At 45.4% G+C, this 25,146-nt stretch overlaps 1 protein-coding gene across 1 annotated transcript in view; it reads right to left on the bottom strand.

The window, feature by feature from the left end:
• LOC142481025 (putative ATP-dependent RNA helicase DDX60) overlaps nucleotides 1–24,940 on the bottom strand; it is a gene marked incomplete at both ends in the record, with an annotated part of 34,207 nt that extends 9,267 nt beyond the window's left edge. Inside the window, 3 exons of the mRNA XM_075582726.1 lie at nucleotides 8,085–8,251; nucleotides 15,396–15,648; nucleotides 24,768–24,940. Of these exons, the coding sequence (XP_075438841.1) occupies nucleotides 8,085–8,251; nucleotides 15,396–15,648; nucleotides 24,768–24,940 (593 nt within the window). The remainder of the gene's footprint in view (nucleotides 1–8,084; nucleotides 8,252–15,395; nucleotides 15,649–24,767) is intronic.
• Nucleotides 24,941–25,146: the final 206 nt, after the last annotated feature.

Raw genomic sequence — 25,146 nt, 5'->3', positions numbered from 1 at the left:
AGTGTATTCAGCCCCTCACTTGAGCTATATTTATTAAGCAAAGTAAACACTATAGGGAAAGTTCCCAGCACTCTTGAATGAAATAATGAAAAAAATGGGAATAAGACAAATTGATTTTATTTGACCCCCCGAAATGTCGCCCCCCTTATTCTCCTACATCCTTTTCCCCCATCTCTCCTTTCCCCCCATCTCTCCTTTCTCCCACCCTTCCCTTACGCTGTGTTTCTACCTCCCCTCGTGTTGCCATTTAGTACATTGTGGTTCATCACACGAGTATACATTTGCAGTATTTGTCATATATACCCACAGTGTGTTTTGATTGATTGCTGTTTTGTGTTATCAATTTTTTTCATATTAAAATCAATTTGGCTTATTTCCTTTCTTTCATTATTTCATTTAAGAGTGCTAGGAACTTTCCCAATATTGTTTACTTTGCTTAATAAATATAGCTCAGGAGAAAGTGGGCTACAACATAATCAGTGTATTCAGCCCTTCACTTCTTATCACAATGAGCTAATTTATTTCGTAATCACATTATTTTTTATTGGCGCTATATTGATGATCTTATTTTGGTGTGGGATGGGGATTTAGATTCACTGCTCACATTTATCAATACACTTAATACTAACAACTATAATTTACATTTCACATATACACAGAACATTCATCACATAGATTACCTAGATATGACACTGTTTATTGATAATGAAAAAAAGATCCAGACGGATATTTTTCGCAAACCTCAGTCCAAAAATGCTCTTCTGTGTGCAACTAGCTGTCATCCCCCTGCCTTGATTAAGAGCATACCCAAGGCCCAGTTTATCCGGCTTAAACGGATTTGTTCAAATAATGAAATGTTTTTGACTCGTTCCCGCGAAATGGCGGATAATTTTAGAGAAAGAGGTTATAAGGATGCAGATATTGTCAGGGCATTTGAGTATGCAGACTCTTTAGACAGAGAGGAAATGATCAAATCCAAACTACATAGAAAAAAGAAGCGATACAACTATGAGGATAATTCCTTGTGTCCATCTTTTCTTTCAATATACAATAGACAGTCTAAAGCTATCAAAGACATTTTTCAAAAACATTGGAAAATACATTTCTTGGACAAGGACATTGCATCCCTTATACAGGGTGGACCACGATTTATTTCTAAAAAATCAAAAACTTTAAGTTCTCATCTTTCACCGAGTTTGTTCAATTTTAGATCTTACAGATCTCAATTAAGTAATATTCCAAAAGGCTTTTTCCCCTGTGGGCGGTGCTCGGTTTGCAAATATGCCAAACCCATTAAAAACATTTCTACTTGTGATGGCAATCGTCGTATTGGTAGTTTTATGAACTGCCATACCAGTTATGTGATTTACCATTTACAATGTGGATGTAAAATGTCATACATTGGTTGGACTATCAGGCCCGTGAGAGTAAGAGTTCAAGAACAATTAGACTTATTTTAAAGAAGGACTTATTACACCCAGTGTCACGACATTTTTCATCTTGTAAACTTGGGGATATTTCCAAATTTTCTTTCTCAGGATTGGAACATGTTGATATCCACCCTAGAGGGGGAGATAGAATAAACAAACTTAACATGAGAGAAATGTATTGGATTCATGCTATGAACACGTTACATCCCACTGGCATTAATGTTGAGTGGGATCTTAAGCACTTTTTAGTTTGATGTATATATATATATATATATATATATATATATATATATATATATATATATTTTACGTATATGACTGTGCTTTATTATTCATTATTATGTGTTAATATTAATATTGGTTTATTATTTATATGGATTTTTAATATAGTTTTTGTTACTCTGTGCACATATTTATTATTCTTTTTGTTGTTTTTATATATAATAATTAAGGGTTTCATTATTTATTATTATTTTTTATTTTTTATTATTTATATATATTTATTTACACTTATTTATGATTCTGGATCCTCCATTTTCTATCATAGTTTATAAGTTGCACATTAACTTCATATTATGTATGTATTTGAGATTCGCGATTTCTTACTTTGCATATTTTGTATTATATGTATGTTGCCTTTTCTGCTACATTGATACTGGTAACTGTTTTATACATTGTTGGTTCATGTATCAAGACGGCAGTATTATGTTTGTTTTTAACCTTTTTTTGTGTCTTTTAAATGTCATGTTCTACTGCAATAGATATTGTCCTTAGTGATCCCTCATAAGTGAGTACCATTATGGGGTTAATATGTAAATTCTCCATTTTGGGTGTAATTAGCCCATTATTCTTCTGGTGGGCTAGATTTTTTATGCAATTTGATACGCCCATTTACTATCTTTGTCTCACTATATAAGCATCACTGTGGGCAGTACCAGATACTCTTTCACAAAGTCCCTACCTGCGGACGAAACGCGTCAGAGTTTTTTCTTTGTAGCAGAACACTTTTTGGTGTATATGCACTCATTAAACAGCCTTTTTAATTGATTGCGTGTGGATTCCTGTTTTCGTGCCCGGACGGCAGCTGTGAACCGCCTGAATACCCCTATTCCTGTTTACTGTCAGGGTGGGCCTGCGGGTAGAATCTGATGAAGAGTAGCCGCGTTGATAGGGTCCTTGTACAGGGGTTCCATAAAGCTGGGTATAATTACCCCTATATCCCAGAAGCCCTTATGAGTGCGGTGGACGCACACAGGGATGAGTGGGTGCGAGCAGCTGTTCTGGAATAGATGGCTCTGAAATGCCGTAGCGGGGCCCTTTACAGGGAAAATAGGGCTGGGTATTTGGTCAAGGTCTGGCAAGTGGGCAGAAATATTCACCTGGATAGGGTATAATATGTGTGACGGTTCAGGGGATTCATGCTTCCCAATGTCTCCCTGTCACCCCTGTTCCCTCTGCCTCTGACCTGCCTCCCTCGCCTCCTCATCCATCTGTCCCTTCTTCCTCCCGCACCCGTTCCTCTGCGGCGTTTCCGGACACGCGTCCAGCTGTCACTCGCGTTCCCCACGAGGTGCGCACACCTCTCCAGGCACCAGATTCCCTTCGCGGCACTCACAGCTCGCGGCGTCCCTCTATTTCCCCACCTGCCACATTACCTCCTTCGGTCTCTTCCCCTGCTCTCTCGCTTTCCTTGACGAGCACCCCCGTGGCGCGATGCTCCTCACGCTCCCTGTCACACACTGTATGCGCGCATCCAACCCTTACAGAAGGCGCGCGCACACGCTCCAGGTATAGGCCTTCCAAGAGCCCTGGCGTACAAGCCATATCCCTGTGTGATTCACCTGTCTCCTCCCTTGCTCCTTCTGACCTATCCCTGCAACCTCTCACTCAACCCTCTGCTCCTCATCCCTCTCCCATTGGTCCTCCTCCCTCTCCTTTATAATCCCTGTCTGTCCTCTAGCTCATTGCTCTGCATAGCTTCTTGTGACCCCTGTGTGTGCAGTCTCTATGCTTGGCTCTCCTGTCTTTTTCAGCGCTGGTTCCTGTCCCTGCTTACCTTTGGATCTCCCTGGCTTGAACTCTGCTTTGAATTGGATTACCCTGCTTTCTCCTGCCCTTGAACCCTGCATTCGGATACTACTACGCTGCCTTCTCCAATCCTTGAACACTGGCTTACGGACATCACCATGCTGCTCTCTATAACCCCTGAACTCTGGCACACGGACATTACTATCCAAACTCTGGCATCCTGGACGTTGCAAATATGTGTTAACCCTTTCTCAACAGGCCCGGCAACGCATTACCACACTCTGGGCAAGCCCTCACTGCTGTGGGTGCGTGTTATAACCTTACCCACCTCAGTACTGGGGACTGGCCAGGTCTGCGGGCATACAGGCGTTACAATATGTCAGTGAACACGGCAGATAAAGATTCTATTTGGTAACAGTACCGGACGGTGAGGGCAGACATGTCAGAAAGTGGCAAAAAATATGGCGCACAGCCAAAGAGAGTGGGTCAAGTGGAAAAATAAAAATATTTTATTATTGTCAGAAAGCCTGATCTAGATCATGCCTATTAAAAGAGCAGGAGCGGTACTGCACAATGAGTAAGGGAGGTAACAGAGCAGGAAATGTGCTGCACAGGGTGAAGGGTCCTCCTGTCTAGGAGACACCAGTTATGCCAAGGTTATGTTATGCACTGTTACTATTCGCACTTTATTGTTTTGTTATTTTTGTAATTCTGTGTTTGCCAGCACAATTTATTTGTGGTGCATAAATTATGCTCCTTATGCGTGGCCGTGAGGTGTTTTCACCAGAGGGAGGATGTAGCCTACTGCCCCTGGCTATACTTTTCTTTGGCCTCAACACTATAAGTCTTGATAGAAACAGGCAGTGTTGGGGTTAAACTCCTGCACATGGCCTAGCTTGCAGTTGCAGCCTGGACAGCTACAATGTTACTCTATCCAGGTGCAGACCTACCGGCAGTTTGGAGTGTCATGCCTGGGGAGGGTACTGACTGGGTCACATGCAGATGGTGTGATGCCTGTCAGTACCTGCACCTGCCTTGTTATGGGGCTGGATTACAAACCCCTCCCCCAGGTTTAAAAGCTAGCACTCCACCAAATTGTGTTGTCTGTCTTCCCTCCCTCAGTGGAGTGGGAGTGCTTCCACCTTGCCCCATCAGGGGTTTAGGGGGCTATGGAGGGGGTCTTGGGCCTCAAGCCCCTTGGGTCTGCTCCAGGGGTCAGGAGAGAGAATGGAAGCTGCAATAAAAAAACAGTTGTATCATCCCTGGACTATATGAGTCAGTGCTTGATGAGTGTCTGTGGGGAGAATCCATGTCCTTGGCAGGAGCCCTGTGGGCTGGAGGTGCTGCACCATTGGACTAGAAGCTGAAGCCTGAACTGTTGCCCCTCCCCAGTACTATCAGCGAAGACTCACTCCTCCTGTGAACAATAGGTATGCACCTCAGCACACCATGTGACTACCAAATCTCCCTTGGGGGGCGGGGGGGAGGTGTTACAGTAATATAGATTTTTTTTATTGAAATAAAAAGTAAATACATTAAAGCATCTCTATATACATGCACACTGTAGCTATTTATATCTATAGATACACGCTCAGCTGTCTCCCCACTATAAATACACAAACTCTTCAGCCCCTCTCTGTACACACAAACACACACTGCAGCTTTACACACACACACACACACACACACACACACACACACACACACACACACACACACACACACACACACACACACACACATACACACACACACACACACACACACACACACACACACACACACACACACACACACACACACACACACACACACACACACACACAGCAGCTCTACACACACATACAAACTGTCGCTCTACAGCAGGGGTGAGCAAACTTTTTAGGCCGAGCCCCCCTTTTCAACCATGAAATTTCTCGGGCCCCCCTGCCTAATGTAATCAAAATCACATGAAAAAAAAAACCTTTATTGAACGGTACACAATGTAAATACAAATATGACTAAATACTTATATATTTCAACAGCTCGCTTTTGCAAAATTAGGCTGCGTCCACGCTGCCACTGAGAGCGGTGACATCACCAACTCCAAGCATGAGCACAGGGTGCCCTGCATAATTTTGCAAGCACCAGCGGGGGTGTGGATCGGGGCTATTTATGTGTGTGGCTGTGTGTGTGTGCATTGACTGCTGCTGAGCGCGCTCCAACATCAATTTTGTTTGTCTCCCCAAACGCCAAGCTTGGGAGAGTGTACGTGCACAAATGCAATCCTTTTTGGGGGGGGGGGGGAGGGGGCATTCATCCTCCTCTTTGCTACCTCCCTTCCCTCTTCCCCCCCCCCTTTTTTTCCCATCCCCTCCCTTTTTTCCTTCACCCATTTGCCTTTTTATTCTCCCTGCTCTTTGGCTTGCTGTCCCCAGTGTCATCCACACTCCTACCTACAGTATTATGTATGATTTATTTATTTCCGTTTTCAATGTTGTGTTTTCATTTTTATTTTTAAATTATTTCTGTACATTCATATTATGATTGATGTAATGGCAGCCTACCCTTTTCCTTGCAGAGGATCGCAGCGAAGCAGGTTGCCAGCAGAGGAGAGCAGGGCCACAGCGCTATTACAGGGCAGACACCGGAAGGAGGGGCATTTGACGTCACAGCGCTGGGACATGCTCCTCCCCCATACCGCCGAAGCCCCCGTGCGTGCACACACCATCATGTGGCCAAAACCTGCACTATCCTGTTCGGCCGCCCGCGCACAGCTTTTTCGCCCTCCCACGCACAGCGCCTGCTGGCCAGCGCACTCCAGGTTTCACCGCACGCCACATGTGCCCCCCTAGATAATCTTGCGCCCACCAGTTTGCGCACTGATGCATTCAAACACCCACACACAATCACAACACAGACACAGCCCACATACTCAATCACAACACACACAGAATACACACTCATATCACAACAAACACACACACCACACAGACACAACACACACACACTCAATCACAACACACACACAACAAACACACTCAATCACAACACACACAGACACATAACACATACTCAATTACAACCAACACAGACACAACACACACTCAATCAAAACACCCACAATTACAACCAACACAAACACAACACACACACTCAATCCCAACACCCACACACACACTCAACACACACAATCACAACCAACACAGACACAACATACAATCATAAAAGTCAAACACTTTCATCTGGGTCCCCCATGTGCTTCTGCAAACAGACAGGAGGAGGAGGGGTTGTCTGTGTGCAGTGAAGGCCCCGTCCCCGCAGCAAGCAACAGAAGAGAGAAGCAGCAAGGAGCTTGAGCTTCTTGGCCGCTGTGCACAGCATCTGCCCTCCCCCAGGTTTTAAAGCATACCACCTGCGCCCCCCCCCTAAATAATCTTGCGCCTACCCAGTTTTTGCACCGCTGCTCTACACACACATACACACACACACACACACTACTGCTCTACACACACATTCTGCAGACAGACCTACACACACACACACACACACACAAACTCTGCAGCTCAAATACAAACTCTGTAGACAGACACACACAAAGTGCTACTGCACACACACACACACACACACACACAAACTCTGCAGTCAGACATGCACAAATTCTGCTGCTACACACAAAACAAAATACAGGCATACCCCGCATTAACGTACGCAATGGGACCGGAGCATGTATGTAAAGTGAAAATGTACTTAAAGTGAAGCACTACCTTTTTCCCCACTTTTGATGCACGTACTGTACGGCAATCATCATATATGTGCATAACTGATGTAAATAACGCATGTATAACAGGCTCTATAGTCTCCCCGCTTGCGCACAGCTTCGGTACAGGGAGGGAGCCGGTATTGCTGTTCAGGACGTGCTGACAGGCGCATGCGTGAGCTGCTGTTTGCCTATTGAGCGAAATGTACTTACTCGCGAGTGTACTTAAAGTGAGTGTCCTTAAAGCGGGGTATGCCTGTATGCAGACAGATGCAAACACAAACTCAAATAAAAAACACACTCTGCAGACAGCAGCACAAACTCTCCCTCCTCAATGTGTCCTGTGCGGAGCTCTCTGCAGGGAGGGGGGAAGTATCTGCCTGGCTTCTACTTCCTGTCCAATCACCTCCCTTGTCTGAGAACTGTTTTGACAAGGGACAGCTGACTGGCTGGAAATTAATACTTGGCAAGGTGCAAAAAATTCCGAGGCATTACTGAATGAGTAATGCCTGGGATTTTAACCAATCAGAGAACAGGGATTTCAATAATGCCCGGAATTTAACAACTTTAGCCTATACAGGCGGTCCTCGCTTATCCGACGGAATGCGTCCCACCAACCACCGTCGGATAACGGACCGTTGGATTGCAGGTCAATGTTATTCAGCGGGGGCAACCATCAGATAAACGGATAATGTGTCTGGTGGCGGCAGATAAGGCATCTGTTGGTAAGCAAGAACTCACTGTAATTCCCAATAAATTATTTGTTACTTTCAAAAATAAAAAAAATGCTGTCAAAAATAAAAAAAATGCTATTACGTAAAACAAGGAAACATAGAGTAGAAACAATTTTTTGCTTATTGACTTAAAAGTATTATTGTACTGACTACCTTAGATGACTTCAGGGAACGTGCCAAATTCTCAAACCCCAGATATTTAAGGTATTTCGCTATTTTTTTTTGATCCTTCCTCTGCAACATCTCCTGATGTTTGCTTAGTATTGTCTGTATCTTCTTCATTATTTCTACAGCAATATTTATATCTCTCTGTTCTTTTGCTAAATGAGAAAATGAAAAAATAATACAGTACATCTTTGGTTATATTATTTCCAAAAAGACATAATAAAATGCATATGAGATATAGATCCCTATTTCTTCTATTCTACATATTTCATATACATGTGAATGTAACTAAAACATGGATGCAGCCATTAAGAAAGCGTGAGCTTCAAGTTAAAATGAACAAATGCAAGGCACAATGTTCCAGAAATTCTTGATATCCTCTAGAAAATTGTAGTTATCTCCCTGCAGTTCCCATTCTCCAGTGATCAGCGGGGTCACTTTAGAAACATACTGTATAAAACAAAAAAAGGGGCTCAAAGAAAAAATAAAACACAAAATGAGTACCAATAAGTCAAATGTATAAAGAGCACATCAAATGCTCATAACATTACAAATGAATTAAAAAGTTCACATAAATCTAAACATCCGTTGAACAAAAAAACCACAGAGGGCAAAGGTCTTGTGAAAAACAGGCAGCCTTGGGTGTGCCGGATCCGTCTGGTGACAGCACCTCCTCCTGTACAGGATCCTACTATGTTGGATAACATAACAGGACCCCATGCAATAATACACACAATTATAATAATGATAATAATAATAATAACAGTTTACTGCATGCATAAGAAGAATAACAATATACTGTCCCCACCAACAAGGCCACGCACGGCCGTACCCTCACAGTGTCCTCCAATTCAATGTCCCCCTTTGGTGGATTATCTCCCCAAAGTACTGAGGGCCCTTGGGCTCCTAACCACCCTGGTGTCCACAAGCAGCAACCCACCCAAATGTGTGAGACGGCGCTACCCACAACTACCATGTGCAAAGTTGGTGCACTTGATGATACCTGCCAGGTACTCCAACACCCGGTAGCGCCACAATAGAAAGATGGGATCCACTGATCCAGCGATGGTTGTTGTCAATGACGACAACCGCCTCCACGTGGGTGACCTCCCAAGTGGATGGTATCACCCCTGAAGATAGTCTCTAATCTGTTTTTTGATCTGGTCCCAGACAATGGATCACCACTTCGCAGCCGTGTCCTGGCTGTGTCCCTCACACTGGTGATACAGAGTCAGTGTCCCTAACTACTGGGCCTCTCCCTGCAGCGACCACAAGTTGAGAGGTGTCGGGGCCTAGCTGGGGCATAAGGGGGTCTCTGGTCTCTAAGAGTCGCTGGGTCTCTATGGGGGTCACAGACGCCCTGCACCTACACACCCTACCGCTTCATCGTCCCAGCTCTGACTGGCGTGCTCCTATCACACAAAATGTATCCATTTGGGGAAGCAGGGAATCCTGGCAGTCCTATTGGCTAAGCCTGCTCATGTGCTGCTGCAGCCCCTATGCATGATGGGGCTTTTAGTCCCCACGGAGTCCTTCATAGCTATGGCTGCCTCGCATGCCTACACTGTGCATGCGCGATAACAGCCAAGATGGCGGCATCCTGCAAGGGGAGTCGCTGGTAGCCTACGTCAACCTGGTCGCCTGCCAGAACCTCCCCATGCTCCCCACCAGCATCCGCTGCCAGAAGCAGCTGCAGCCAGAGGTAGGGGGCGGACGGGGGACCAAGGGGGACCCAGGCTATTTTCTCCCCCTGGTGATAGGACCAACATCCCCGCTTGGGTACAGTGTAACACATATATAACTATAACCACACAATGAGTTATATAATTTAAAAAATGCAGTATCATATGTATCTTATCACATGAATCGGCTTTACATCAAGTTATACAAGCAGCAAACCCAACCAAATGTGTGAGAAAGCAATGCCCACAACTACTGTGTGTAATGTTGGTGCACTTTTTGATACCTGCTGGGTACTCCAGTACCCGGTAGTGCCACAATGGAAAAATGGGATCCACTTATTCACATGGGGTGACCTCCCACGTGGATGGTATCACCATTGAAGATAGTCTCTGATCTGTAAATTAATCTGGTAACAGACCACCGGATCACCAGTTCGCTGCCACGTCCTGGCTGTGTCCATCACACTGGTGCTACAGGGGCAGTGTCCCTAACTACTGGGCCTGTCCCTGCAGTGACAACAAGCTAAGGGGAGTTGGGGCCTAGTTGGGGCCTAAGGGAGTCTCTGGCCTAGGGCAGGGGTCACAGACGCCCTGCACCTACACACCCTACCCCTTCCTCGTCCCAGCTCCGACTGGTGTGCTCCTAGTGAGTGAAATGTATCTATTTGGGGAAGCATGGAATCCTGGAAGTCTGTGACAGGGTAAACAAAAGCCACCAGTTATATGCCTGGAAAACCTATGTCTAGTCTGCAGTGCAGCACTGACTAGGTTAACTTCAGCTGGGAACCTCAGGACAATTAGTTGGATCCCAGCTGCCTAATCAAGGTATGTTAAAACCCAGGCTGTAGACACATGGAGGCTGTTGATGAGAGAGGAGTAAGCTGCTAAAGTGATTCCTGAAAACAAGGTCTGAGAAGCAAAGTAGTGAAACTGTGAACTGTCTGTACCCTGCATAGAATAAGGGTATCTGCATATATATAAACTGTCTGCTAAAGAGAAACGGTTTTGTTCGGTTTGCTGAAGGAAAAGCCATTTTCGTTTAGTGCTGAAAAAGAGCTATTTTTGTTTTGTGTGCTGTATATTTTTCAAGGCAAAATAAAACAGCCTTGTCAAGAAACCCACGTGTGTAGTTGCATGTACCCTGCAACACAGTCCTATTGGCTAAGCCTGCTCATGTGCTGCTGCAGCCCCTATGCATGATGGGGCTTGTAGTCCCTATGGAGCCCTTAACTGCTATGGCCACCTCATGCTCTTACACTGCGCATGCATGGTATCTCGTGCATGCGTGATCATAGCCAAGATGGCGGCGTCCTGCAAGGGGAGCCGCCGGTAGCCTGGGGCGGGTCCAGGAGGGGATGTAGCTCTGGGGGATACTAACCCAGGGTATATGAGCGGGCAACAAACTTGGAAAATGGGAGACGGGGCTGGGGAAGGGAAACCCTCACTACTGCTTGGAAAGGTAGTGATGGTGCTACAATCTGGGGTGATATATGAGCGGGCACCCTTCGGGCAGAGTCTCTGGCAGGTAAATGACCTGAGGGGCATCTTCTGGGCATATCTCCTGCCTGATGGCCAGTAACACAACACTCCCTTGGTGAGCGTTGTCATATTTTCTACTGATGATCCTGACGTTGCTCACACCAGGTGATCTTTTCACTTGGTCGCGGACAATGAACATCGACGTGAGGGCAGGGACTCCTCTCACTGTGACCATGAGTCGCAAAGGTTACCGGAGCTCTAAGGCCCACTCGTGGACCTGTTGTTTGCGAGGGCGTAAACATGGTGTTTGATTGGTTTACAAATTTGACTGCTGAGTAGGGCACACCAGGTCTGAGATCTCAGCAGTGCGTCCAATTGTAACGCACTTTTCCCCCACCCCTGGCAGATATTGTGGCTCTGGTGTATGTGGTGCATTACATGCGGCTCACAGGAGAAATGAGCCTCTGCTGCTTGGAACCTGGGGTGTGCCTGATCTGTCTGGTGACAGCGCCTCCACCTGTACGGGATCCTACTGTTGGATAACCCCGTTACAGAACCACATGCAATAATACACACACTGATAATAATAGTGTCCCTAACTACTGGGCCTGTCCCTGCAGTGACCACTAGCTGAGGGGAGTCAGGGCCTATCTGGAGTTTAAGGGAGTCTCTGGCCTATTGCAGTTGTCACAGACGCCCTACACCTACACACCCTACCCCTTCCTCATCCCAGCTCTGACTGTCGTGATCCTAGCACACGCAATGTATCTATTTGGGGAAGCAGGGAATCCTGGCAGTCCTATTGGCTAAGCCTGCTCATGTGCTGCTGCAGCCCCTATGCATGATGGGGCTTGTAGTCCCCATGGAGCCCTTCCCTGCTATGGCTGCCTCACGATCCTACACTGCGCATGCGTGGCATCTCGTGCATGCGCGATCATAGCCAAGATGGCCATGCCCTGCAAGGGGAGCCGCCAGCAGCCTCCGGCGACCGGGTCACCTGCCGTAACCTCACCACACTCCCCCCCAGCCTCTGCTGCCAGATGCAGCTGCAGCCACAGGTAGGGGGCAGACAGGGGACCTAGGGTGGACCGAGGCTATACTCCTGGTGAAAGAACCAACATCCCCGCTTGGACACAGTGTAACACATATATAACTTTAACCACACAATGAGTTACATAATAAAAACAAATGCAGTATCATATGTATCTTATCACATGAATCAGCTTTACATCAAGTTATACATCTCGGTAAACATGACTATGACCGACTTGACTTTACTGCGAGACCACTGCTGAGCCTTATAATGGGGTGCCCCAAAAGAATCATAGGATACCTGGTTGGGAGGGTACCTAGCACCTAGCATGTTGTTTCTGGGTGTTTAGGTACTTGTATTTGTTTTATTCTTGTGTATTTTTGACATTCATGCTTTTGTTTTAGTGTGACCATTGACTGCTATAGTTGCTTATCATGCCCATATTATATGGGTATGATGTACTACTATGCCACTCAATGGGTACAGGGTGGGTATAGTGGGTCCGGGGTGGGAGGTTAGGCCTCCCGGGTGGGTTGTGGGTCAGGGTGGGTTAACCCCTTAATTACTATAGCGGTTATTAACTGCTAAGGCGATAAAGGTGTTAGGGGCCATTAGATTGTATTTTATTATGTATTGTTGCTGGCATCAGAGGACATGGCCCTGCAGTATGCTGACGAGGATGCCCTACATGTAGGCAGGGGTAAGTAGAACTGTTTTTATTTAATTTATTTATGCTGGCTAGCTAATTTTGTGTTTAATAATGGGCAAATAATTTATTATCCATATCTGGATAATAGTTGGTTATTTCACACATTACTGCGTCACACATCACACAGTATGCATTTGGTGAGGGGGGGAAGGTGTATTTTTTAAAATGTTGGCCATGTTTTTAAATACAGGAATGGTATCGCAGGCCAGCAGGGACCCACGGGGACCACCCGAGGACCCACGGGACCACCCGAGGACCCCTGGATGCCCCCGGTGACCACTTGAAGACCACCGGACACCTGCGGGGACCCCTGTGGGGCCCCCAGACACATGCAGGGACCACCCGAGGGCTCATAGACACCCATGGGAACAACCCGAGGGCCCCCAGACCACCTGCGGGGACCACCTTTGGAACCCATCGGGGCCCACGGACACCTGCGAGGACCACCTGGAGGCCCATGGAGCCTAGTGGGGAACACCTGAGGGCCCCCAGACACCCATGGGAACCCCCTGGGTTGCCCTGCGGGGCCTGTGGACACCTGTGGGGACTACGGGACCCCTGTCAGCCTGTGGTATTAATCCTGTGTGTAAAATAATGGTTTTATGTGGGGCACAGGGGGTGAGTTGTGTATTGGTGATTATTACATATTTTAATTTTATTACTAGTGTATTGTAGCAGGGGGTCTCCAGAGCAGAACCTTGTTGATTTCAGATCTGGGGACCCCCTGCTTCCCGAGACACAGGCCCCATTATAGGGTGCCGGTATCTCTTATGCATGTAAATGTCTCACGTCACGTGACCGGGACATTTCAATACATAGGATATACTGGCACCCCATAACGGGGCCTGTATCTCGGGAAACAGGGGGTCCCCGGACCTGAAATCAATGCGGTTCTGCTCCGGAGACCCCCTACTCACATATACTAGTAATAACATTGAAATTTAAAAAAAATTCTGGCGAGATTGGCACAGGGAGAGGTGACTCTCTCTCCCTGCAGCAGAATCAACTCACCGGGTGAGCCCTTTTCGGAGGGCAGATCATCACGTCCCCGGCTACTCACCATTTTTGCAAATGTTTCTATCACTGGTATTCAGGCTTTCTGCATACCGTGATAGCAACGCTGTCAAAAATGGAGATTTCAATTTGCTGGCAATTTTTTTTTATAAATCATGTATTTATGGGGGGGTGGGGCACAGGGGGTGGGTTATGTATTTAATAAATAGAATGATGTTTATTGTGGGGCAGTGTATTGTTTTTATTGTGGGTACTGGGGGTGGGGGAAGGGGTTTTTGCCCCAAGGATATGTGGGTAGGCCTCCCGGCTGGGTAGTGGGTGAGGGTGGTTAGGCCTCACGGGGTGGGGGGTAGTGGGGGAGGGTATGTAGGCCTCCGAGTGGTGGGTGAGGGTGGGTTAACCCCTTAATGACTGTAGTGGTTAATAACCGCTATGGTGATTAAGGGGTTAGGGGACATTACATTGGATGTTTTTATTCTTGTGTATGTTTTGCAGCATCGGAGGGGGCATGGGCAAGATGAAGATGAGGATGAAGACAGCCTTCATTGTGGGTGCCTGTAAAAGGTAAGAGTAATATGTTTTTACTGTATTTATTGAAAGTTATATGTATTTAAAATGGGCAAATGCATTATTATCCATATGTGGATAATAGTAATTTTGCCCATTACTGTATTGTATGTGTTAGGGGGGTGTATTTAGTTATAAATATTGTTTATTATTTTTGGAGGCGCAACATTGGTACCGCAGGCCCGCGAGTACCCTGGGACACCCGTGGGGACCCCGGGACGGCAGCGGGGACCTCTGGACTCCCGCAGGGACCCCTGCAGGGACCCCCGCACTCTTGCGAGGACCCCGGCTTGGTGAGCCGGGGACACCCACCCCCAGACCCCTGCGGCCTGTTGTATGGGTTTTGCGCATGCAAAAATAATTTTTTCTAACTCCAGCTTTTTTTGCGTCTACCTCGAGCTGACGTGTTCTGATCAACGCAACTTTCGCGTACGCTAAGGTTGCGTTGCTTAGTGCATCCCGCTTAAGGGCAGAATTTAACGCAAACAGGATAATGAACGAGCAAAGTTGGACTTAGAAAAAATTCCTGAAAAAAGTCAGTTTCAGAGCGCAAAGTGCCTGTTTGTGTTGCTTAGTACATCGGGTTCAGCGCAACATCACGTTCTAAGAGCACTTTGCACTCTAAAAGTGACTTAACGGAGCTTAGTGCATGACCCCCATAGTCTTTAATGGAGTCTCACTTAAAAAAAGCCATAATACTGTAAATAATTTTTTTGTTCCAGTACCTCCCAATCTCACTAATTTTTATGCTAAATGGTTGACATCCCTACACTTAATAAATAATAATAACATACTAAGAAAAGAAAAATACCTACTGTGAGTTTTGCATTGCTCAAGCCACACCTCAACGCAGGTGTTTAATGTTGTTAGTTCCACCAGAAACTTCACAGAATGTGTCTGAACAGTCTTGACAAATTCTTCCAGTCTTTTTATCCCAGGGACAAAAGTATCTTTAAGTTCTTTTTCGAAAGAAGAAGCCATGGAATTCCACTGTTCAATTTCCTTATTTTCATCTTTGGCCTTAATCCTCTTCCGATTCTCCTCTTTAATTTTCTCTTTTTTTGTCATCTATTAACATAAACATTTCTGTCAAATTTATAGAACATTTACAGTTTACTGCAAACATTTCAATTATTTTACAATCTTTTTAATCCCCCACCACCAAAAAAATCCCCCACCACCAAAAAAATCCCCCACCTCTTTCTGACAGGAAGCAAAATGTTTTAGTTTCTTGGCAGGAGGTATTCGATTTATACCTGTTTCTTATATCACAATACAGTTGGTTTATGTAGTTAACTACCTTGTCCCCCACATTGACCCTTTACACAGAAAAATCACCTTATAAGCAACCCAAAGGACTTATCAACTGTAGCGGGATGTCCTTTGTCATTTTATTATACATTCCATGGGGGGTCATCTATTGTATATGTGCATATAAATTTCATATTTTAATGATAAATATCAGTGTTTTTTCTACCTCTCTGCTAAAGACAAGATGCTGAGGTACAGTATTGCTTTTCCAAGTAGGACCCAAGTAGGTGCATGTTAATACTATTTAAAGAGGTATTTCTATGGGCTTCCATATTACTGGATTTATTTCCGTGATGTATTCAGCATTTTGAGCACTTGGTAAATTATTCTAAAAATAAACAAGTTGATACATGGTGCTATAAGCAAATTTAAATAAATGATGCACATGTGAAATATGTAAGTGAACTGAGGAATCAGAAAAGTATTATGGCTATAAGACATATAGAAGTGGTTATAAACACAAGAAAATGCTCACCGCTCAACCTCAGTGTCTAAAATGGATGTATGATCATGGAGGTGGTGCATAAAAAAATGTAAGACATATCCACAAAGTCTGATCAGAGGAGATCAGGAATAGGTCCCCAAATACTGACTGACTGGGTGGGTTACTGACTTTACTGACTGGGTGGGTGGGTTACTGGCTGAGTGGGTGGGTGGGTTACTGACTGAGTTTTACTGACTGACTGACCCTGGGTGTGAATGTTTTACTGACTTTTGGGTTACTGACTGGGTGGGTGGGTTACTGACTGACTGGATCGGTTACTGACTTTACAACCGTACAGTGGTTGCTATGGACGCCGTCGGACCAGGAACTGAGACAGTGCATGTCTCAATGACTACGTGGTACACAACGGACTCACAAATGTGCAATTACCTCACGATGTCTGCCTGCTGGGCTGTTCGCATTGGCGCTCTTGCCTGTCAATTTTTCAGTGTGCCTCCCATTGGTCATAGGACTGCTGTGGGTGGTGCTATGCAGCTGCATGTTTGATTTTCACGGTTTTTAATGGATTGTTGAATTGGGTTCAGGTGTTTTTGTACTCACTGGTGGGGGTATATATGGGTGTTTAGATCAGTCACTTGTTGCACTGCCTTGAGGAAGGTCCCTTTGTGAGGACTGAAACGTTGGCTGCCCTGTGTTGATAATACACTTTACTGTTTGAATTATACTGCGTGTGCTGTCTCTTTGTCCTCGGGAGATCCCTTGTCATCTTTTGTCTACATTACATTACAACTATGGGACAAGCATCTGCCTCCATTTCGAAACCGTGAGTGCAAACTACAATTATATATATATATATATATATATATATATATATATATATATATATATATATATATTGTGATGTAGTGAAGCAAAAGGTGTTTGAGGGGTGGTACATAGGACCCAGCACATTCCAGGGTATGTTCCCTTCCCTCTCTCCTTTGCCCTAATTAATGAGTTGCAAGGTAAAAGGCAGCACAGACAGTTTCCTGCTGCTGCTGTGCTGATCTGAAGGCACATACACAGACAGCCCTGTGAGAGACTGCAAGGGGAGCTGCTGCAGGTACAGTGTGCAATGTGGGGAAATTGTTTAGTTCTCCCACTGTTAGTCCCTAACTAAGCTGTATTAGTCAGAACTCCTGAAAGGAGTTAGGTCTTTTGTTTCTGTTTTGTGAAGTGTTAATCCTGTTCCTGATTTGAACCTTGTAAATAACCCTCCTGTGCACAAATGCTAAGTTTTCCTGCCTTTGATCTGGACATAAGATCATACTTTGGGACTGAGACGTCACAATTGGTAGAGTTAAATGTGGGCAGTTCACAAGGCAGTGAAAGTGGAAAATGGAGGAATTTCTGACCACACTTCAGCACAGGTAAACAGAAAATGCTGGTATCCTAATGCCGGGTTTGCAGCAATTGGCAAAGACCCAAGAGCAGATGTCAAAATCCTATAATGAGAGTTTACAACAGATGACAAAGTCACAAACTGAAGGTACGGCGTTGTTAGTACAGTAGATGGTACTGTCCCTACATCAGATGCTAAAAGAGCAAAACGAGGCGCAACTTCGCCTACACCAGGAGCTCCAAGTGTTGGGAGAGAGAATTACTGCCCAGACTAGCGTGGCCCCACAGGTCGCTCACCAGGTAAAATCTCACATCATACAGAAAATTACGATGGACGATGACGTGGAGGCATACCTATCGATTTTTGAGCATACCGCAGCCCGCGAAGGATGGCCATCCGAGCAGTGGGCTGCAATGATTGCTCCCTTCCTGGTGGGTGACTCGCCAAAGGCCTATTATGACTTGGAGCCAGAGCAAGCAAAAAACTATGAAACCCTGAAGGCTGAGATTATGGCATGGCTAGGTGTCACTGTCGCTGTTCGGGCCCAGCGGTTCCACTGCTGGCATTACGATACAGAAAAAACTCCACGCTCCCAACTCTACAGCCTCATCCACTCTGCATGGAAATGTCTCCAGCCTGACGAATGTACAGCCGCCGCCGTCATTGAAAGGGTCATCATAGACCGGTTCCTGCGGGGTCTTCCTCGCACCATCCAAAAGTGGGTCAGCCAGAATGGCCGCCAAAACGCAAAGCAGTTGGTTGCTTTAGTGGAACGCCACTTTGCTGCTGAGGAGATGGCCCGGAATACAAGTCCCGACGAGTTTCCCGGTCACCGATCCCCGCACGTCAGGAGGTCTGGTAAGACTGTTCCTCTGCCTAATGGGCCACAGGGACTCAGACTCCCATAAAGGAGTTGGAAGTCCCTATGGCCCATAGAAGGGACTCTAGTCCCATTCCTTCCAATAGACTGTAGAAAAAACCCCGACCCAGTTTTGGGAAGTACACTGAATGCTACAAATGTCATGAACTTGGACATGTGGTGGCAGTTTGCCCTATGAACTCTGACTAAATGCAATGTGACATTTCTGTGGGGTATTTTTTGGGCGGGGTTCCTGCTGTTAAGCAGACTGTTATAGAGAAGGGTCATTTAGAGAGAAACAGGATGTGTGAAGTAAAAGTAGATGGAGTACCTGTAAGAGAAATGCTTGATCCTGGCAGTTACATTGTTCACTGCACATCTGGTTAAGTCTGGGTTTCTGACAGGAATCGCCTTACAAGTAACCTGTATCCATGGGGATAATCACACTTACCCGGCTGCACAAGTGTACTTAGAAAACCCCATCGACCCAGTACATCATCAGGTCGGGGTAGTGCCGAATCTGTTGTACGAGGTATTAGTGGGTCAGGATTTCCCGTGGTTTTGGGAACTGTGGGAAAGAAAGTCTGATTGTGTCCAGGTTGTACCCTTGTTGTCTGAGGCCCCCAATCCTGTAGACCCTGGTTCTCTGTTAAAGGGTATGGCAGGTGAAGAACCTGAGGTTGAGGACCCCCAAGAATTAGATTTTCAGGACTTACAGGTTGCTCCCGTAAAGTTTGCCTCTGCCCAACTAGACGATTTGACACTAGTAAACGCCAAGGCCACAGTAGTGAGCATAAATGGGGTACCAGTTAACCCCCATGTTACGCCATCACCACCCTACTTTGTCTACAATAATGACTTCTTGTATAGGATAGAAAGAGAAGACCCCCGATAGGTTAGAGTAACTTCTGGTGCCAAAATCCTTTAGAAGTCAGATGTTGGACCTGGCCCATAGCCATATCCTGGGGGGACACCTAGGGGCAAAGAAAACCACTGATAGAATAAAGGCGTGATTTTACTGGCCGGGTCTACACAAAGAGGTAGAACATTATTGTGAGATATGTCCAGAGTATCAAATGACCTCACCAGTAAAATTGTTCCGTAGTCCGTTAGTACCCTTGCCCATTATTGAAGTTCCTTTTGAACGTATTGGAATGGACCTGATAGGTAACGGGCCTAAGTCAGCACGGGCCATCAACACATTCTAGTCATTGTAGACTATGCCACAAAATATCCGGAAGCGGTTCCCCCCGGAATACATCCGAAAAAGGCATAGCCAAAGAATTAATGTTGTTTACTCGGGTCAGGATCCCCAAGGAAATATTAACGGACCAAGGAACCCCTTTTATGTCCCGGGTTACGAAAGAGCTATGCATATTGTTGAATATCAAACATTTTCACACCTAGGTCTATCACCCTCAAACCGACGGCCTAGTGGAGCGATTTAACAAGACTCTTAAACATATGTTACGGAAGGCCATAGACCGAGATGGTAAAAACTGGGACTTTCTCTTACCGTATTTATTGTTTGCCGTAAGAGAAGTTCCTCAGGCCTCTACAGGTTACTCTCCCTTTGAGTTGTTGTATGGGAGACACCCACGAGGTATACTTGATATGCTCAAAGAGACCTGGGAAACAGAGTCAACACCCCACCGTAGCATAATCGAACATATTTCACAGATACAGGATCGCATTGCAGCAGTGTTGCCGATTTTGCGACAACACATGCAGCAAGCCCAGAGTTCATAGCAGAACTCTTATAACCGGAATGCCAGACTTAGGGTGTTTAGGCCAGGACATAAGGTGTTAGTGCTGGTACCTACAGTAGAATGTAAGATTTGGCCACCTGGCGGTAACCCTACGAAGTCCTAGAAAGAGTAGGAGAGGTCAATTATAGAGTTAGCCAGCCCGGGAGGAGGAAGCCAGAACAGTTATATCATTTGAATCTCTTGAAGCCCTGGTAAGAGAGGAAAGCGTTGGTTAATGTACTGTAGTTCAGACTGTTCCATCTAGAGAACCTTCTATTCCTGAAGTAAGAATTGCTGCCACCTTGTCTGGCCCTTAGAAACAGGAGGTAAAATAGTTTCTTGTGTGCAATGCCCGAGTTTTTTCCCCTGTACCCGGGAGAACCTCGGTTATTGAGCATAACATCCATACAGAGCCTGGTAATGTCATACATGTTAAGCCCTATAGATTACCTGAGGCTAGGCGACAGGCCATTAAAGAGGAGGTACAGAAAATATTAGACCTCAGCGTTATCGAGGAATCATTCAGTAACTGGTCGAGCTTTATCGTACTGGTTCCAAAACCGGATGGCTAGATCAGGTTCTGTAATTATTTTAGGAAACTAAATGCAGTCTCCAAATTTGATATTACCCTATGCCCAGGTGGACAATTTGATAGACAGGGTAGGTGATGCCCGATACATAACCACCTTCGATTTGACTAAGAGGTATTGGCAGGTACCTCTAACACAAGCTGCTAAAGAAAAAACAGCGTTTTCCACACCAGGCGGGCTATACCAATATAAGGTCCTACCCTTTGGTCTACATGGTGCTCCAGCAACCTTTCAGAGATTGATGCACCGGGTGTTGAAGCCCCATACGGACTATGCCGTGAGCTACCTGGATGATGTGATCATTCACAGTAATGACTGGGACTCTCACCTGGAAAAGGTACAGGCAGGTATAGACTTTCTGGAGGAAGCTGGTCTGACAGCAAACCCTGCTAAGTGTGCCATAGGTTTAGAAGAGACCAAGTACTTGGGGTATACGGTTGGTAGAGGGCTTGTGAAACCGCAGGTGGCGAAGTTGAAGACAATTAGGGAGTGGCCGAGACCAAGAACTAAAAAACAGGTTAAAGCCTTTCTTGGCCTGGCCGGTTACTAATGTCGCTTTATACCAGACTTTGCCACCCTGTCAACCCCTCTTTCCGACCTAACGAAAGGGAAAAGTTCGGTCATGGTGAAGTGGTCTGACCAGGCGGAAAAAGTTTTCCAAAACTTAAAAGATGCCTTATGTGCTCATCCCATCCTGATCACCCCGGACTTAACCAGGGAATTTCGGGTTCAGTGTGACGCTTCCGATGTAGGTATAGGAGCGGTCCTGTCACAAAAAGTCGGAACGGAGGAACACCCCATCATATATATTAGCCGAAAGCTAACTGTCCATGAGAAAAGATATGCCGTAGTTGAGAAAGAGGGCTTGGCCATCAAATGGGCATTGGAGACTCTAAAATATTATTATTTAGGGAGAAAATGTACCCTAATAATGGACCATGCACCTTTAAAGTACATGCAGCAAAATAAGGAAAAGAATGCTCGTGTAACCCGCTGGTTCTTGAGTCTCCAGGGGTTCACAGTTGAACACAGGCCAGGCTCCAAGCATGGAAATGCTGATGCATTGTCCCGGGTATACACCTCCCTATTTTCAAGTGCTCACCCGATAACGATTGAGCAAAGGGGGGGGGGGGGATTTGTGATGTAGTGGAACAAAAGGTGTTTGAGGGTAGGTACATAGGACCAGCACCTTCCAGGTGTGTTCCCTTCCCTCACCTGAGCCCTAATTAATGAGTTGCAAGGTAAAAGGCAGCACAGACAGTTTCCTGCTGCTGTGCTGATATGAAGGCACATACACAGACAGCCCTGTGAGAGACTGCAAGGGGAGCTGCTACAGGTACAGTGTGCAAAGTGGGGAAAGAGTTTAGTTCTCCCACTGTTAGTCCCTAACTAAGCTGTATTAGTCAGAACTCCTGAAAGGAGTTAGGTCTTTTGTTTCCGTTTTATGTTATGAGTTAATCCTGTTCCTGATTTGAACCTTGTAAATAAACCCTCCTGAGCACAAATGCTAAGATTTCCTGTCTTTGATCTGGACATAAGATCCTATGCTGGGACTGAGATGTCACTATGTATATGTATATGTATGTATATTATGTATGTAAAACTTATACCTTACCCTAAAGAAGCATACTTAGTTACGTGAAACAGCGTCGGGTTTTATGGACATCACAACGGTGGCGTCTGGTGGTGGGATGTGATGTGGAGGCAAATGGATTACTGCTGGAACTCTCAACTCTCAAACCTGGTTGTATAGCGATGATTTACTTCCATTCATGTTTACCTAGTATTTGGCTGCTGATAAAGTTTTATGACTCTGCTACCATCTAGAACAGACATATTTGCCAATAGAGCTACCAATGTTATGTATTGATTATACTGATTCATGCACCTATTAGATAGCTAACAACTCTGAAGCACTTACAGTATGTTGTCACCTGTTGTATTAACTACCGCTATGATTATAGGGTGTGTTTGTAAGGAATCCGGTTCTGCTTTGCTTATAGCCTTGCAGAACTATGCAGTTTCTAATTACTCCCTCTGGCAATCTATAAGCACCTGTGCTAGCTATCTCTGCTGCCCTAGCCGGTGCTCCATCATTGGAGGAATTCTCACACACCTCCATCCTGTGATTGGCTCACTGCCCTTTATATGCTGGGCTTTGGCACTGATTCAGTGCCGAGCATAATACTTCTCTGGACGTTACTGTGTTCAGCCACAAGCCTACTGGCTTGTCTCATTTGTGTACTAACCTTTCTAGTTCTCGTTATTAGTTCCCTGAGGCCTGCTGCTACTCTCCATGCACAGGCCTGAGTTCTTGTGTTCCAAAGGCCTGTTGTTACTCTCTACGCAGAGGCATGTCTTCCCGTGTCCCCAGAGGTCTGCTGCTACACTCCACGCAGAGGCCTGTTCCTGACTCCTGTACTGAAGCAATTGTTTGCCAGTACTGGTTCCTGGTACCTGCTGCATTTTCCCCTAGCAGAGGTTACCCTTCGTTTCCTGAGGCCTTCTGATACTCTCCACGCGGAGGCTTGTTTTGGACCCCTGTGCTGAAGTGTTGGTTTTCCCCGGCGCTGCCCTGCGGTGTTCCTCGGCCAGCCTGCTGTCTTCTCCTACAGACACCGACATCATGGGCCGAAGCCGCCTCTCGCACAGAGGTCGCTCACGCTCCTACGCCGAAGCGGGGAGCTCCTGTCTACCAGTTGCCGAACTACTGCTTGAATAACAACGATGTTGCCTTCTCCAATCCTGATCCTGCTATGTACGACTATGGATTTCGCACTCCGGATCAGTCTGCACGGACTAAGGTCGGTGATTATATAACCCCACCTCAGCCCTGCGGTCCGGTCCCAGTTTGTGGCGAGCACAACCGTAACAGTGTTCTATTTCAATGCATCTGGACTTGTGATGCCTTTGGGAATTGCCTGAATACTACGGCTCTTTTCTGTGATAGATATGCATCTAATGTCTACTGAACTTGTATTTGAATGGTTATACCTTTGTCCATTATGATCATCCCTATTTGCCTATAAAGGTTATACTTAACCAGCAATTGAGAGGTAAAAGTACAATTTTATCACCTGGCACAATAGTGAACAATAGCTGGTGTATCCTCTAAACACAGCTGTATGTCCAGCACTCACCACCAGGTTTTTAAGATTCACACACTTTTACGTATCATTTTGACCTCCATATTTTGATACCAACTGTTGGTTTGCAATACTTCAGAAACTGGTTGGGTGCAGTACTTGGGGACCTTTTCCTGATCTCCTCTGATCAGCCTTTGTGGCTATATAGAAGTGGTTCCCAAGCTTTGTAAACTGACTTTGCCAATGGAATTGTCTTGCATAAGTGACCCAAATTCTGTGTTTCCACAAAAAAGATGTAAGGTGTTGGGTCACCAAAAAATGAAATTTAAAAGAATAAGGATTACCCTTGGTAAACATAATGAATTGGATTATTGATGCATTGAAAATGCCTTCTTTCTCTTTGTGATTGTTTCTGTCACTGACACACTGTGTTCCTCTTTTTGCCACTCTATGCTATAACTTTTCTTTGTCACTTTTTGTATCTCCCAACATGTATGTCACTCCTATCTCTCTGAGCCCACTGGAACCCACATCAGTTCCTGTTGGCTCCATGAGATATGTAAACACTGGCATATAAAGTCAGATTTACTAAATTACTATGGTTGCCAGAAGGTGTTTTATGGCTTAGTACTACTTTGTAAATATGCCTGTATGCACCATGTACTACATGGTCCATCATATTTTGTCATCTGTGTTTTGGAAACTAAGGTTAGATTGAATTAAACGGTCTTGAAAACCAGTGCACACCATTCATTAAATGCCCTTACATGAGGTTCTTTTTTGTTCACTATAGCCTTGTCTACCAAACTTTTCTTCTCTGATTGATCCATTTGTACTGTAATTTTCTTGGAAGCATTAATGCCTAAAGATTGTCCATAAAAACGCTGAAAGGTTTGCAGCTTCTGATATTGTCGAAGTCCACGTGGGTCTTTTTCTGTTCCTGTTGTAAACCAAACACAGCATATTAGATTGTTACCATTCAGTGTTATATTCTACATCACTTAATCAGCAGTATGTCTAACAACTACTTTAAAAACAAAATTAAACTTTGAATGCTGTAGCTGTGGGGTATCAAAATAAGGAGATGACAAATGATGACCACATCACTGGCAGTGAAGAGGCATACTGTATGTACAGTACAGTGCA

This window comes from Ascaphus truei, unplaced genomic scaffold, assembly GCF_040206685.1.
Source record: "Ascaphus truei isolate aAscTru1 unplaced genomic scaffold, aAscTru1.hap1 HAP1_SCAFFOLD_2423, whole genome shotgun sequence".
Taxonomy (NCBI): Eukaryota; Metazoa; Chordata; class Amphibia; order Anura; family Ascaphidae; genus Ascaphus; species Ascaphus truei.
This window is presented reverse-complemented; position numbering and strand designations above follow the sequence as displayed.